A 17,157-nucleotide genomic window follows, 5' to 3' on the forward strand; every position below is an offset into this window, starting at 1 on the left:
ATAGATTATATTATATAAATAGTTTGTTAGTTAAGAACTGACACTACTTTTGTAATACTTTTACACATTAAAATTAAGTTTATATTGGTTTAGAAAGAATGTTTTAGAATTATGCTTTTAGCTGACTGGATGTTTCATGAATAAAATGCCCTTCTATTGGGGTGCAAGGGATAGAAGAAAGAAAGAATAATAAGAAGAAAAGGCTGGGGTTCCTGCGGCTCTGAACATTTGACTCTCTGCCAGGGAACAAGTGTTGCTGCTGCTGCTGTTCTTGCATGGTACAGTGGGGACTCTACACCAGAGAGGAGCTGCTGCAGCTGCAGCCTCTGCTTGGGACTCTATGCCAGAAAGTTTTTAGCATGGACTTTAATACCTGAGCACAGACTTTAATACCTTGAACTCTTCACCTTTGAGACTGATGTATTCATGAAATAAATTCCAGAGTGAGACGAATTCAGAGCATTTGGAAAGCTTGCACAGCCACTGGGGTAGTTTTTGCCTTGCAAATAAAGTCTTACAGCTAGGGTCTCCAGGGGAAGGGGTCCCACCAACCAAATGGGTTTGATAGTAGTCACTTTATTACAATCCACTAATTTCATGCATGGCTGACACCTTCCTTTGCCACAGCACAGAAACCACGAGCGCCACACACAGAGCTGTCCCAGCTGCCACAGCAGCAAATCCCAGAGCCCAGGGGGCTGCAGCATGCACTGCCGCTCCTGTGGGGAGAGACACCCCAATGAAAGCTCCCAGTGGGGCACAGGGATGCCTGAGGGGCTCAGCCTTCCTGCAGAAAAGCCTTAGACCAGGCCCCTTCCCCTGCCCTGCTGCCACACTTACCAAGGCCATCCTTGGCTGCGTCCTGGCCTAGCTCATGCTGGAGGAAAATCGCAGGGCCTTTGCTGGAAACATGGGAAGTTCCTTCCTGAAAAGGATGCTCAGCACTCCTTTTACCCCCTACAGAGCAACACAAAGGTTGTAGGTAAGAAGAGGGATGGCCCTGAAGGTCAGCAAACTTTGTCCACGTCAGCTTCCCAACACACGGGAAGCGCTGAAGGCGCAGTTTCCACGTGAGTCCACACAGAGCTAAGAGCCCATGAAGACCTCTGTCTTTGGGGTTATAAGAAGAGCCCTCAATCAGTGGAAAGGAGCAATAAATGCTTTGTCAAGCTGTCCATGCCTTCAGGGAATTACTCCATAGGCTACATGTCTCCTCCTCCCCAGCATGGAGACTAGGCCCTTGCTGCCCCTTTGGCTGGGGAGCAGAAGGCCAGGACACTTACTGACTCTGGAAGGACAAGTGGGGATGCAGGACTCCTTTACAGACGGGTGGCACACGGAAGCACTGCAGTGCAGGAACACCTAGAGAGAAATGGAATACAGCCTGACATCCCTCCGGCACTGCCTGGGGCCTGGGGATATCCTAGTGCGCTGCACTGACCCCAGCCAGCAGCTAAGCGCCCACACAGCCGCTTGCTCACTCCCCTACTCAGCCCCAGCAGGGCAGAAAAAGAATAGGAAGAGCAAAAGCAAGAAAACCTGTAGCTGGAGAGATAAAGACAGTTAAAGTAGTGAAGGAGAGGAGGAGAGGGAAGAAAGGACCTAAAGCACACGGGATGTAAAGGCAAGTCACCTACCCTGCTCCTACAGGCAGGTCAGTGCCCAGGCAGTTGGGGCATCAGCTATGCTGGAAGATGAAATCCCCCAATATTTACCCTGCTGACCATTAAATCATGCAGCATGGAATAGTCCTTTGGCCTCTTTGAGTCAGCTCTGCTGCCTCCCAGGTTCTAGCCTGTCCCATGCCTACTCACTTGGGGTTGAGACAGCAGAATGAAGAGAAAGTCTTGGTGTTCTGCAAGTGCCATTCTGCAATCACCAAGAACATCTGTTTTCAACGCTGTTTTAGGGACAAAGCCAAAGCCACAGCACCATGCGGGCTGCAAAGAGGAGAGTTGGCTCCCTATCCCGGTCCTTAAGGGGGAAGGCAGGAAGGCTTGTTCGGCTTGTTTCACATGCAGCCTGTAGCCTTGGAGCCCTCTGCTGTCTGCTCCAAGGCGGCTTTGAAACCTTTACGCCATACACTTTCAAACTCGGGCCAATCAGCGTTACAGCACTTCTCCCTGACACCTGCAATACTGCTGCCCGGGCACCACTGCACTGGGAACCGTGTTGAGAACAGCTGAGGCCAATTTTGGGTATTAGTCTATGCCCGGAGCACTGAGCAAACAGTACAAGGCAGGGTGAATTTCATGTGATTTAACTGGAGGAGGTCAATGAGATTCAGAGCCCAGATGCTTCAAAAGGTACTCAAAGTTTATTTCGAAGTCATTTTGGCCAAGAAATATAGTTTAGAGAATATTGATTAGCATGGCTAGAGCACAAACCCTAAGCTAATTCACCAGACAAACTAGCACATGCTTAGGTACACTACTACCCTTCTAGGAGTCACATTTTCTGTCACACTCCAAAAGTGATGTCTCTAACTGTCACCCTGGGTTTTTGAGATTTCTAGAAGGCCTTCTGATATTGACATTCTTTGTAACGAACTTTCCCACACACTTTTCTGTAAACAACTTATAGTTTACATTCTTGTGGAAAAGGACACTGTTGATAGACTGTTAGTTAAGCCAGTGTCTGTGGAGAGGTGGCACTGTCACCCTCCAATCTACTGTCACCTTTGTAAAACTATAAATTATAGAGTCAGAAAATAAACGCCCTCTTTTTTCCTTCTCACCTAGAGAGCAGTGTGTGCGTGTGTTCTTTCGTGTCCTACAGCGACATCTAACCTCTACCACAGTCACTTCAGGGAATGAGGTTTTGGCATCAAGCTCTCCTCTTCTGTTTCAGCAGGGGATTTTCCCAGTCCTTGCCCCACTCCCCCAAGGAGGCCAAGAGACTCATAATCATGAAGTGGTTCTTATTGCTCACACATTTTACTTGTCTTCAGTAGGAAACAAGGCAGGCAGGACAGGATCTTACCTGCCCAGAGAGTTTCTCATGGGAAGTGGAGTCCTCAAAGGTGAATGTGTAGAGAGTGAAATGCTGGTAATGAGAGGGCAACAGTAGTCCTGAGGTGAAACTTGGAGGCATCAGCTGTGTCTGATAGTTGTCCCCTGCAGAAGGGCACCTGAGGAGGAAAGGTGAGCAGTGAAAAAGAGCAAGTTATTCCCCTGACCCAAAGTTGTTTACAAGTCACTTACCCATCCAGCAAAATTGGCCACTACTGCTGTTGCTGGGGCTTGGTGCTTGGTGGGGCCCAGCAGTGGTGCAGAACTAAAATCAGGTCTGGGTCTGTTCCCTGAAGGATCTTGACCTCTGCATAAACAAGGTCTCTCAGAGTCTTCACTACAGGATAGTCACTGCTCCATATAGTAGGAAGTATAGCTTTCATCTGGGACAGAAGAAACCCAAGAGCCATTTAAGAGCAGGAAGAAGCAGGAATAGGCATCCTTTAAGGCGGTATCAGTAAGTTCCCACCATGGCAGGGAAGCAGGGCTGGGTTAACCCATCAATACTCCACTGTTACACATCAGAGACCAGAGCCCTGCTCCAAGAGCCTTGAGCAAGTCCTGCAAACCTCTCCTACCTGAGGCAACACACAGCTCCAAAGACAGAGGACCTGGCTGGGACACAGCAGGGAGTGGTGACAAGGTGAAGACCTGAACACTCAAGGGAATGGATCTCCCACTGGTGGAATAAGTACACTGGTCATGTAACCTGGTGGGAAAGTTCCAAATCAGGCAAATAAGGAAAACCACTCTGATACCCTCTTTCACCAATATAGCAACCTATCATCTGCTTTAATTAGTTATATCCTCTTTCTTCTGACTCTTCCTTTTAACAAATACTTGAAATTCTCTTTAGTGTTTAAATTTGAGAATCTGCAGATTGTCACTGATCAGTTCCAGCTTTATTCCCACTAATTAGAGATACAGCAGCCTTCAACCTACTCCTTCATGTGAATTCAGAGGTTGTGACAAGCAGGAATTTCTCCAGGGACATTGAACGCAGGGACACCCAGCAACATCAGTGCTAGGGTAATACCTGAAAGTGCTATCCCTAGTGACAGAGCCAAGGCTCCCAGTCTTCACATCCCTGCTTGCCAACAACTCATTCCCATATATGGCCTGGTCTGCAGTCATCTGGAATGACAGATAGGCAGCATCACTGTGGTAAAGTCAGGCTGCATCAGTATGAGGCTGGAGAACAGCATTTGGCCTGTGGAAGTCTGTAGGATGCCCATTGAGCAGTCAAAGCCATGGCAGGCTGTTCCAGCTCTTCCAGCCTAGCAGCAGCTGCAGCTCTTACCTGAAAAGCAGTGCCACAGGCACAGAGTGGAGACTGGTACACGACAAAGGCATTGTTTGTTAGGACAGACCACAGCCAGTACTGTGTCCACTGGCCAGTTGCACTGAGTCCAGGACAACAGGGGGGCAGGTGACATCCCGAGAAAGATCAATGGAAAACTGGCCATCTGGTGTGCAATGAGCTGTCACTGGAGAAAAAGATATAATCAGTCTTGAGCTCAGAGATGAGAGCAATGGGAAGGATGCTCTAGCATCACAACCAAGACAAGACAAGCAAGTCCTGCAAGCTGTCCCGCCTTTAACCCACAGAACAAGTGCTAAGTATGGCAAGACAAGTGCAACCAGCACCACCAACAACACCCATGCTAGGCATAAAACCAGGTGTGTTGCAATAGAGTGGAAAATGCTGGACACTTGACTGGGACATGATATTCTTGGCAGCCAAAAACATAGCCCTGAGCCACCTGCAGGAGTGGTACACACCAAGTGCTGGCTTGCCCGGCCACAAAGTGAGAAACTCTGTTTTGCAGCAGCTCAGGAGGGAGGGAAAACAGGTGCTCAGGCACCTGTGTGGTGTTACCAAAATAGCAAGGCTTCACCCTGTCTCTGGGGTCATAGCAGCAGCCTCGTGCTTCACAGTCTCCCTTGCAGATGGGCAGGGAGGCACACGGCAGCCGGTCTTGGCTGGGAACAGCCAGACAGACACTGCTGCTTGGAGTATCCAGGGCTTGGAGTATCCAGGCTTTGCAGATAAAGCACAAGAGCAGGGTGACAAAGACAGGAAAGACAGCGGCTGAAGGAGTCCTGGTGACTCTGCATACAAATCAAGGGAAGTGAGAGTCAGATGATGGTCAGACACATGGCCTGGATCTGGCATGGAAGCCTGCTCAGGAGGGACCTGCATTTCCATGGAGCAGAGACTCCCCCTGAGGCCACGTACGGGAAACTGGACCTTCATTGGATCTGTCAAGATAAAGCATTCTAGATTGACTCTTGGCAGTTAAGAAAATTTGTACCTCGTCTCCGGTTCATTCCCTGAACTAGCAGGAGCTCATGTAGCCAGAATATGGCTGAGAGACACAACGCACATATTCACCTGCTGACCCTGCAGAGAGGCCCGTGTCCACAGCAAGCTGGTGGCTCCTGTGTCCAAACCTTTCCAATGGAGTTTTCTGCACAGCAGTTATTCCACTTTCCTAGCGCCCAAACTGACTAGGAACAGCCATCTGAAAGCAATGGCACTCATCACCACAAGATTCTGACAGGTGCTTGTATCTTACCAGGAACATCCACAGGGCACCTGAGCAGCGTCTCTTCATGAAGAACCTTTTTCCCAGCAGCACCTTTTCCTTCAAGCCCAATAAGGCAATTGTGATCCCAGGGGAAAGCCCCACCACTCAGGACAGCCAGAGCAGCAGTAGTTACAGTCCCAGCAGAATCCCTAAGGCCACTCACCCACTCAAAGACATAAGAGCCTGCATAAGAGACTGATACATTCCTGGAGCCATCTGGAGTCCCAGATACCAAGAGCCCACAGCCAGAGACATTCTGCAGAACGTGGGCCTTCCCTTCAGTATCTAGGGAAAGAGGACACAGCAGCAGGGGCTTCAGAGTCCCACCTTCAGATTAGACCCACTACAATCCTACCTTCCTGTAGGAAATAGGGACCTAGACAGTATTAGGGTCTGGAACAGCAGTGAGAGAATCCAGCAGCCAAGACACCTAGATCCAGGCACAGCACTCCACCAAGTCCTTGACTGCTGTGTCACAAAAACAGCCCCCAGATAATGCAAGATGCACAGAACTTCAGTAAAGTTCAGCAGGCACTTCACATCAAAACCTGTTCCTTTCCTCTCATTCCATGCACCTCTGCATTTGGGCAAAGATATGGCTAAAAATGCCTCTTGGTATTGCCTCAGCCCATGTAGTCAGCACAAATGAAGCATTCCCTTCTGAGCCTGGTGGTAAGGTGAGTTGTAAGCTTTTTTGGCCACAAGTCAGCAGGGTAGGATCAGAAAAAACACTGACATGAGTCCCCAGAACCAAAGCCAGGGGACCAAGAAACAGCCAGAAGAGCGTAGCTCCTGATACAGCCCAAGACCACCCTGCAACACCCATCCTGCTCTCTTGCTCTTAGCCTAGTCCTTTTAAATTGTGCAGCCAGCTGGGACCAGAAATCCCTGGAGTGCCCAGGTGGACCCAGCCCAGCAGTTGAACACCTTCCATTGCCCTCACCTGAACTCAGCAGAGTCTGCTTGCGCTCTTTGAAGAAAACCAAAGGGCAAGAGTTGAGCTAATGTCAAGAGATGGGTCTGTACTTGTGCTATAGAGCCCCAGAAGGGTCTTCAAAGCTTCCTTCCTACCCTGAGTTCTTCCCACAGATGGGACACGTAGGAAATCTGGTTGCTTCTGCCCATGCACCCTGTTGCTGCTCTAATTGCTCAATACATGGCATGAGTGCAAGAAACAGTGACTATGCCCTTTTATTCTTTTCAAGATTGTACGAGTTCAAATGCCACACACAGGGTGCTGACACAAAAGCACAGAAAGAGCCCTCCACATAAAATCTGTGAGCAATCATGGAGCTCAGGAGGCCTTGCACACCTAAACAGTGGTGATTCCCCATAAGCACTCTTGGCTGTGGACTTACAGCCCTGTTTGCAGCGTGTTTGGGAGGGGATAGTTGCAGGACTGGTTCAGGCCTGGCTGCTAAGTGGTGGGATGGTGTGCTCTCTGGGACCCCTACCCCCAAAAAGTGGCAGGTAGGGCCCTGAGCTGGGCTTGAAACATGGGCAAGGGGAGCCTCTGTGATCCCAGAGAAAACTCTGCCTGCCAGCCACCATTGCCTGCCTGTAAGTGCAAGGTCTCAAGGAGAGTCTTCTCCCCAGGCACATATCAGGCAGCCACACAGTGGCCAACAGTGAATGCCTGACAGTCCACCTTTCCATGCATGCTTCTGCATTCATGTCTGCACAGCACTGTACAGCATCAGTACCCTGGCCCCAGCCAGCCCTCATCACAGGCATGGTGAGTGGGCAGCAGCTGAGTCTGAGGGGGGCATTTCCTTTGCTCTTCCACCTCAGCCCACAGCCCATCTTGCTGCACAGCCGTGCAAGATGCCATGATCCCAGCTGCCCAAGAAGGTCACTGTGCCTACCTCTGCTAATTTCATGCACCAGCCAGGATGGCTGCTCCACAAAGTGTGAGACTTTGTCAGCCGCTCTGCACAACAGGAGATGGAAACAATGGATCTTGGCTGGCTGCCTGCATTGCTGAGGCATGAGCAGTCCTCATGAACCAACTGTGCTCCCCACAGCGCCTGCCTGGGCACTGGGCAGCACAAAGGAGAGACATCCAGGGAAAACATTTGAACTTTGGCAGGGAGGGAGGCTTCGTCTCTTTAGAAGCCGAGCACTGTGCATGCCCCAATCGCATCATCACTGAATGACTGCCAAATATTTTGACTGCAATACCTGCTGATAATTGGGTAAAAATCAGTAAAGTACTTTGGAGCTATAGGGAAGTACTTTTATTATACTTTAACCCATCAATACTTTATTCTGCTAACCAAAAAAATGTCTATGTGGTCTTGAAGAATAATTCTACATGAAACAACCCCAGAAGTGCTGTAGATCCACCAAGGAGAACCTGTGCTGAGAATGGTTTCAGGTAACTGCCCTTTCCTAGTTCCTACACAGACACCAAACAGCTGTGTTTGATCATGTAGGGATGGGAAGCTCTTCTAATGAGCCTGAAATTCAGGGAAACTAAATGCTTTGTTTGAAAGAAGTTGCTATGGAAAATGGAAAGCGGAAAGCAGCCTAGCTGAAATGAAACAAGCAGGTCTCTCTTCCTCAGAAATCTTTTCCTCACCCATTTGATTGTTCTCATGCATTACAGTGACCCAGCTGTGAGGACCAGTTTAGATAGCAGCCAAGACCACCACAGACAGGAAGGACATGCAGTGGATGAAGGGAGATGAAGAAAACCTCTCTGTGGACCACTAGTCTGATCAATGAGTGTCACAGCAAAAAGGGAACTTTGCAGACCAGGTTGTCAGTTCATGAACGCTGCTAGCTGGTAGCTACCTCATGTGGAAGTGCAAACTCTCATGAACTTCACTTTCATTAGATGAAAGTCCATGAACCTACATGAACTCGCATGAACTGCCCTGAGAGCATCTGAACTGATGCAGGAATTTGGCCAGCAGACCAGCAACTAGCCAAAATTTGTTGGCAATTAGGTTTTTCCACCAAAGTATTCAGTATGGCTCTGTAAGAATTCAAATAAGATTTAAAATGAACAATTAGAAAATTATTGCAACTACCCAAGAGAACAAGGATGACTTAGAACTCCCTTCTGCAGGGAAGGCACAAAAGCTTTTGCAAGGGATGGAGATCTTCACTAGCTCCTCTGAGTGGGAGGGAAACTCACTTAACACACTGCTGTGCAGCAAACACAGCATACCCCAATGCAGCACTCAGTTCACGCAGGCCTCTTGATAATTCCCACCAAGTCCCACATCCCCTATCCCCTTGCAATGCCTTCTGATCTGCAAATGTGTCACAGTTCAGGAGAGACAGAGAGTTCAGAATGAACAAGCTGAGCACAGCCCTGAGAGTTGTTTCTACCAGACCTTGCCACTGTTTTTGGGACCCTGCCGGTATGCAGGCCCTGTGCAATCTTGGGCAGGAAGCCTCCAGCTCTTTTTTAAGCCCTTGCAACACACCAGACATGCTCTGCTGTCTCCCAGAGCACCTAGGGAACTTCCAGGGCACTAGTTCCTCATAGTGGAGTCAGACATCAACAAAACAACCTGTGCATGCCAGCTTCCAGCAGTAAGTTGGATGAGCTGCTATGGTAAGTGCAAGGAAAAGTTGCTGGTTGCAATGGCCAATACCCAGCCCTGGACAAATGCATCTCTGTCCCAGCTTGGGAAGCCATTTCCCAGAGACTCTCTCAAGTTCTAGATTTCTCTATTCTCTGTGTTTCTTTATTTTTCTCTTCTAGGAGTCCTTGATGAGGTCAGAGACTCAATGTCTTGTCCCCCTTTCTTATATCTTCATTTTATCTCACCCAGCAAGTCCTTTCTTGTCTGTTGTCACGTCTGGAGACCTTTCTAGCCTTGCTAGATGATATTTTATACTCTCCTCTCTTGTGAAGCCAGACACCCCTAGGGAGAGAGACTGGGGCTATTGCTGTGCAATTACTGAGGAAAACACAGTTGCATATCCTTTGGCAAATCCCATGCAGTGTGACCTTCACTCATTACATCAGGAAGATTTCAGGAACAATCGAGGATGGCTCACACTACTGAGGGCTTGCACAATCAGTATGGAAGAACAGAAAACCCAAATGTCCCTGAAGTACTTGTAAGACGCTCTTGTGACAGTGAATATCTGTGAGTGCCGCAGGAGGAGAATGTACCCCTACCATGATTTCTTTAACAAATAACTCTGGATAAAAGAAAACAAGTTTTGGGAGCACATTACAGATTTCCTAATCTCTGCTGGCATCCACAGTTGTTTGCGATAAGGTGTGTCTTTAATGAATAGTTAATACCAATAAAAATATCTATTTCATAACACAGGGCAATCTAACAAATGATTGACTAGTAAACACGACTGACTCAGCCATGTGATCCAAAACATGCTCTTGAGCTAACACAGACATTTGGTATATAAACTCAGATTCTGATAGCCAGAATCACTCCCTCCTGAGCCACAGATGAAAATGGAGCTCCTGGGAGGAGTCACTATTGTCCTCCTGGTTTGCATTGCTTGCCTGCTCTCCTTTGCAGCATGGAAAGGAAGGTCTGGGAAGGGGAAGATGCCTCCAGGACCAGCTCCCCTTCCCATTCTAGGTAACCTGCTCCAGGTGAAACCAAGTAACTTGGCCAAAACCCTCCAGAAGGTAAGGCCACTTCTTCTCTCTTTCTGCTGTGGGTCAGAAATGTGTGGGACATGTCAACCTATGGCTATGGCTTGCAATTCCAGAGCAGCAGAAAAAGTCATGAGGATTACACTTGCTTCCCCTCATCATGAGAGAAGCAAATCATGATGTTACCAATGTATGAGGCTAACCTCCTGCAGTGGGAGGCAGCAGCAAGGAGACTTTCCCATTCTTCCTCACTCTTTGCTCCATGGCCACGTTCTCTCTTGCATTTTTACAGCTCAGTGAAGAGTATGGACCAGTGTTCACAGTGCACCTGGGCTCTGAGCCAGTGGTGGTGCTGCACGGACATGATGTGGTGAAAGAAGCCTTGATTGATCGTGCGGACGAGTTTGCTGCTAGAGGACACATGCCAATTGGAGACAGGGCTAACAATGGATTAGGTATGTTTGCTGACTGAGCTCCTTCTGAAGGAGAAGGGAAGGGCTGAGGATGTGTTCAGCAGATTAGAGCTGGAGTGTACCTTGCATGAGAGAAAACTGCCAGGGGTGGGGCAACCCAGCAGGAGAGGGGAAGCCGGAGAAGGCTACAGCAGCTAAAAGGTGGCAGAGAAGGGAGCCAGACTGCTTTCAGAGATGGGCAGAGAAATGGCAAGGGGCAGCAGCCAGCAGCTGCAGCAAGGGAAACTGCGTATGGGTGAGTGATGAATTATTCACAAGGATGTTGGGCATGTAGTGGAGAAGGCCAAAAGCAGGCCAAAAGCAGGCAGTTGGACTACAGGACCTCCAAACCATAGTGCGCTGTGACGCTGCCATGTCAGTGCTCTCTAGGGACAGGGTTCGCTGTCACCAAGAGCCACTGTTCATCTCACACCCAGAATGCCCAAGACAGGTATTTCCTCTTCCTTCTTCCTCTGTAGGGATTATTTTTAGCAACAATGAGCCATGGTTACAAGTCCGGCGGTTTTCTCTCACCACTCTGCGCAATTTTGGAATGGGGAAAAGGAGCATTGAAGAGAGGATACAGGAGGAATCTGACTACTTGCTGGAAGAGATCAACAAAACTAAGGGTAAAGTCCATTTTTAATATGTTTAATGTTTTAAAACGTAGGCTCTATTAAGGGAGCTCACTTCTTTAGCAAAGAATGAAGGTCCTATGGTTTTGGTCCATGCACCATCTACCCCTCATTTCAAAACCATAATAATTCTGTGATCATGTCCTGTTCTCTTTGGGGGGACCCTTCTGTGTCACTCAGAGACTGATCTGATATTTCCACTAACAACCAGAGTACAGATTAGCCACAGTAGTCATACGTAGACCTACAATATTTCATGGGGGTTCTTAAATAATCTTAACTCTTCTGAAATCACAGGAACAGCTTTTGACCCAACCTTCATGCTGAGCTGTTCTGTCTCCAATGTCATATGCTCCATTGTCTTTGGGAAACGATATGATTATAAAGACAAGAAGTTCTTGGCTCTGATGAACAACATGAACAACATCTTTGAGATGACGAACTCCAGCTGGGGACAGGTACATTCAGCAGGCATTTCACAGTGACAACATTCTCCCAGGGGAGCAGGAGGCCTCCTTCCCAATGAAGTTCCATTTCAGTCTTCTAAGTAGGACCCCATCAATGCTCTGTGCTGCACTGAAGGCATTTCATTTAAGAGCAAGAAACTCCCTTAACAAAGGTGGAATTGGCTTTGCCAGCTAAGTGCAATAGTTCCCTATAGCCCCGGACACCTTTCTTCTCCACTTCTAAGGTTACTACTACTACTACCACTACTACCACTAAGCAAGTCCTGCCAGACTGTTCAGCCCCATAGTCCTTCTGCTTGCCTCAGTTGACAGAGTTGTGGCTTTCCTGGGCTTTTGGTTAATATCAAAGGATGGGGCAAATGTCATACTAGGGACCTTCCTGTTTCTTTCCTTCCAGCTCTACCAGATGTTCTCAAATATCTTGGATTACCTGCCTGGCCCACACAACAATATATTTGCAGAAAGTGATGCTTTAAAAGCCTTTGTAGCAGAGGAGGTGAAGTTGCACCAAGCCTCCCTAGATCCCAATTCCCCTCAGGATTTCATCGACTGTTTCCTCAGCAAAATGCAGGAGGTAAGGAGACAGATGGCCCCAGCGTGTCCCCCAAACACACCTCTGCTGAGTCCTTCCCTCTCATAGGTAACACAGACATGGGGACCCCATGCACAGCTGACTCCTTCCCAGTCAGCTGTGCAATGGGAAAAAAACAATAATACCCCAGATATTGCCTGTGTTGGAGCTTATAGCTCTGGGTCTGCACGCTCTGCACCAGCCACCACTACATGCAGGTGTTTGGAGAGGGAGAGCGTCCTCTGCTTTTACCAAAACACAGGGACTTATTCATTCTGGTCTTGCAGTTTTTTCGCTGGAAGGCATTAGACACAGCAAACAAGCCGTGCAGAGTGCACAGCTTAAAAGGAGGTTGGTATTGAGTTTACCGCTCAAGGCTGCATTGCAATGCCCCAGATGGCGGCTGCCCCATGGCAGAGAAATGCCACAGCTCTAGGAGAAAAGGAAGGTCTGGGATGACATGTGAAAGGGCCATGTCTCTCAGCTCAGCCAGAGGAAAAAACAAAGCCTTTTCCTTAGGAGAAAGATCGTCCCAATTCCAGTTTCCACATGAAGAACCTGGTAACAACAGCTTTCGACTTGTTCCTTGCTGGAACTGAGACAACAAGCACCACTGTACGATATGGGCTTCTGCTTCTTCTCAAGTATCCAAAGATACAAGGTACCTGCTTGTGACCTCTTCCTCTCTAGCTGTTCCCCTGGGCTGGGCACATGACTAACACCACATCCTCCTCCCAGATTTTCCCCTCATCTCTCTCTCTCTCTCTTTCTCTGAGACCTGACTGTGTCCACATCTTTATTTAGCCAAATCAATAGGAGAACTTTCTTTGCATGGGCAGCAGTGGAGCTGTGTTCCAGTCAACATCAAAACCAACTTAATGCTCCTGCCATCTGTGACTTGTTAATAGCTGAGGGCAATCCATTTAGATGGGTTTGGTTTTATTTACCCATTTGATGGTGTGTGCCTCTCATGACAGAGAAAATTCAAGAAGAGATTGACCAAGTAGTAGGACGATCAAGAAAACCCTGTGTGGCTGACCGGACCCAGATGCCCTACACAGATGCCGTGGTCCATGAAATCCAGCGCTTCATCTCTCTTATCCCCCTGGCTCTCCCTCACACTGTGACCAAAGACACCAGCTTCAGAGGCTACGTCATTCCTAAGGTGAGCTCCCTTGAGTTCAGCAGTTCTTAGGCTGTCAGTTAAAAGCCACAAGTGAATTTTGTGGCGTGATTTTGTTTTCACGCAGTCCTTTGTGAGGGTTTTATCCTCAGGCAGCTGTAGCTGACTTGCACTCACTTCTTGATGCTCCATGGGCCAAGACTAAAACAGTAGCTCTGACCAATACTTTTGTTCCCTTGCTCTGCAGCTTAGACATTTGTAGAAGCACAGTGGGTTCACCAACACCCAGAGCAGTGATTCTGCACACCAAAGGCAGCAAAGTTGAGGAGCAGTTCACCACCATCCAGGATAGGCTGTGCACATGCTGGGGAGCAAAGTCAGTTGCTGGTTATTGAGCACAGAAAGACACTGAGACACAAAATGCTGTAGGCAATGTTTGCATTGAATGGAAAGGGGGAAGTCGGAAGGTAGAGGATTGTGGCAGGAGAAATTTGTGAGGACAGGGGAATTGCACCGGAACTTCTTTTCCACATCCCCGTGTGCTTTTGATATTTTGGACTCGCAGAAAAGAAGGGACATGGTGCATATACAAGGTCCCTATTGTGAAACACCAAGAAAGAGATGAATTAATTGGGGTGTCCCCTGATGACCAGAGCAAGGTCAGAATGCATGCTCTGGAGACGACAGACAGAATTCAGGAGGGGCAGCCAACAACTGCTGTGACATTCAGTAGGATCTCCCTTGAGCTGCCTCCTCTAAAGAAGAGTCCCCAAAGGGAAACCACAGGCACTGGTAGGGTTATACAGGGAAGCCCAGTCTCAACTTGGCAGGCAGATTGAGTGACCTCATTTGCCAGCCTTTCATGTTCTGCTCTTCTTGCGTTACCACAGGGCACCACGATTTTCCCTGTCCTCACTTCTGTCCTCCATGACAGTAAAGAGTTTCCAAACCCACATGAGTTCAATCCTGAACATTTCTTGAACAAGAATGGCAGCTTTAGAAAGAGTGAATTCTTCATGCCCTTCTCAGCAGGTAAAGCACAGGTTTGCTCTTTCTCTCTCTCTCTGTCAGCCTCCTCCTCTGCTGACCCCCCTGCCTTTCCCGCAGCACTCAACTGCCTCTTCCCTACACAGTCCCACTGGTGTTTTCCTGGGGCTCACTGCTCTCTGGATAACTCCTCCCATCTCCTGTGGCATCTCCCATCTTCTTTAAGCCTGACAGCTTCTTAAATCTCCTGCTAGGGGTTCTCATTGTCATGACATGAATGGGCTCCACTGCCACTAAAATACCTGTCACCTTCCTACACAACCACCCAAGTCGTCCTGAACAAATCTTTTTGTGATAGCTCCACTTTTTCCCCAGCACCTTTTAAGTACCTCTTAGTCTACATGCAACCATTCACCTATCATAGGCCCAACCTTGCACTTTCTCACCTGTGCCTTATGTCACCCTGCTCTCTCTCATCTTGACTCCTGTGCTGTTCCCTCCCTGTTCCTGCTCTTCCATCACACACCCATCCAAACTGTCAAAGGTCTTTTGCCAGCAAATACTTCTCTTGAAAATGTCCGTGCTACCTTTGACAGTTGTCTCCCTGCTATGGCTGCGTGTAGTAAACAAAGGGGTGCAACAGAGCTGCTTAGCACAAACTCTGCTCTACTCAGAAACTCCCACTGAGTTCTATTTGCTTCTTTCACTTTCAGGAAAACGAATATGCCCAGGAGAGGGCCTGGCACGAATGGAGATATTCTTGTTCATAGCCACCATCTTGCAGAACTTTACTTTGAAGTCTGTTGTCAACCCCCAGGAGCTCAACATAACCCCGACTCTGAGTGGGACAGGCAATGTGCCTCCTGCCTACCAGCTCTGTGCTGTCCCCCGCTGAAAAGCACAGAACCACTCCCCAGTGGCCTGAAACTGGCCAGTCCTTCACAGCTTCTTTACTAAAATCAACAGCAGGAGCATTGGCCCACCTTTCCCAGGCCTTCAGGAAGGCAGTCCCAACACAGGCACAAAGCAGAGACCTCTGAAGCCTCCTAGAACTCCACCACAGCGCAGGAGGCCCTGGGTGACATCGCAGCCTCTTGCACGGATACTCTGTCCCAGGATCACTGAGGGCACTGGCTGCACCAAACAGCCACTGTTGGTTTTCTCACCAACACAGCTCCCGTGGCTGCTCCCACAGCACGTGTCCCACCAAGACCTGGCTTTGCAGCTGGATGGTGCTGCATGTGTGTACATTCACAGTCCAATAAACAAAAATCTCTTTATGACAATTTGAGCTGTTACTGAGTTTGGGTTGGGGCAGTGCCCACATCAGCTGCTGCACTGCAGAGTAGGTCTGCAGAGCCTGTGGCCAGCACCCTGTGGGAAGGGCTGTCCCTCCTGGGCAAGGATCCTGCCTTTGTCACCCACTGGGCTCACTGCTGCTACCTGCAAGGAGCTCCAGAGCACTCACAGCACACCACCGGTCAAGCAGGCTCACGGTGCTGGAGGGGAAGGGTGTCCTGCAGCCTGTCTGCCTAATGAAACAAACGCATTCATGCTTTTTGCAGCCTGTTGCAAGGAGATCACTTACATGAGCATTGGAGACTGCAACCAAGTCTCTGGCACCGCTTTTCTACCATCAGGGTCACTGCAGGGATTTAGATGCTCTTTATTAAAATGAATTAATCTTGGAAGAGGGTAGTGTCTCTTATTTCCTCCCTCAGCTACAATTTGGTGCCCTTCTTTCAGTAAGTGGCCAGATGGTTTTCATAAACATATTCCACCACAGATTACTTTCTCCTGAGCTTCTTTGTTCCTGTGGCCTTTGGTTGTGTCTGGATGTTCAGTTTGTTGTGTTTGTCTTGATCTTCATTTACATAGATACTTCTTGTCCCCTGCATCATGTAATAGTCCCAGTGGAAAAATATAATTTCTGTGATTGGCTGTCACTAGGCACTCAGAGAGAGACCATGCAGAGAAAACAGTGTGCAAGAATTCCCATCTCCCTTTGGAAATGTTTAGAATTACTTTGATGGATATATCACATTTGCCCACAGCTCAGGTCCGTCCCTCCTTGTCCCTCCATTTGTTCCCATGAAGACTGCAGCTCTAATGCTTGTGTACTCTAAAACAATGGCAAAGCATTGCTGATTGCTCATCTGGGACTGCATCAAATGGACAGGTGTGCAAGCACAAACAGCAGTCATGTGTGAGACCCAGGCACAATGGAGAGGAGATTACCTTGAGGTGTCCATTAGTCTAAGGCTGCCCTTAGAGCCAGTCCTGCAACCCAACAGCATGTGTGCTTTGCTGAGAACAAGTTAAAAATGGCTTACATCTGGAGGTCTTGGAGGGGATGATTCACACTCATGTCCTTCCTGCCCACTGACATGCTGATTCATCTGAGGCAATGAACAAAACTGTGAGAACACCTTTCAACAATTCAGAAACAACTGCAAGAGAACCACAGGGCAGTGAGAAAATGTTTTCCTACTAAAGAGCTCCAGAAGACAGGACATGCTCAGGGGATAACCAACCACACAGGTGAAAATATTATTTGGGATGATATTCAACATATCCTAAGCTGGATGCAATAATGTTGCGTCATTTGGAACAATGACAGCATCCTCTTGACACCTGCCCACGAGAATGACCTTGCAGAGGTCCGCTTGATATTCTAGGGCACCGACCTCCTCTTTGCTCCAACTGCCCTAAGACCCAACAATACCTCCAGG

General features: G+C 48.5%; 1 protein-coding gene and 1 pseudogene across 2 annotated transcripts; one reads left to right on the plus strand and one right to left on the minus strand.

Moving 5' to 3' along the window:
* Window positions 1-579: 579 nt before the first annotated feature.
* LOC311156301 (zona pellucida sperm-binding protein 4-like) lies at window positions 580-7,336 on the minus strand (annotated as a pseudogene). Its single transcript has 11 exons — window positions 7,306-7,336; window positions 5,591-5,887; window positions 4,877-5,037; window positions 4,312-4,492; window positions 4,048-4,145; window positions 3,590-3,720; window positions 3,204-3,394; window positions 2,983-3,130; window positions 1,284-1,362; window positions 841-957; window positions 580-719 (listed from the first exon to the last, which is right to left on the minus strand). The product of its transcript is annotated as a zona pellucida sperm-binding protein 4-like (transcript).
* Window positions 7,337-10,043: 2,707 nt separating this feature from the next.
* On the plus strand, window positions 10,044-15,320 carry LOC311156205 (cytochrome P450 2C19-like; the record flags this gene model as incomplete). The annotated part of the gene is made up of 9 exons (XM_084209977.1): window positions 10,044-10,223; window positions 10,483-10,645; window positions 11,122-11,271; window positions 11,575-11,735; window positions 12,142-12,318; window positions 12,835-12,976; window positions 13,293-13,480; window positions 14,329-14,470; window positions 15,139-15,320. 9 exons carry the CDS (start codon window positions 10,044-10,046, stop codon window positions 15,318-15,320), a joined length of 1,485 nt encoding a protein of 494 aa, XP_084066103.1.
* Between the last annotated feature and the right edge of the window lie 1,837 nt (window positions 15,321-17,157).

The sequence above is a fragment of the Fringilla coelebs genome, assembly GCF_963513975.1.
Source record: "Fringilla coelebs genome assembly, chromosome: 8".
Lineage (NCBI taxonomy): Eukaryota > Metazoa > Chordata > Aves > Passeriformes > Fringillidae > Fringilla > Fringilla coelebs.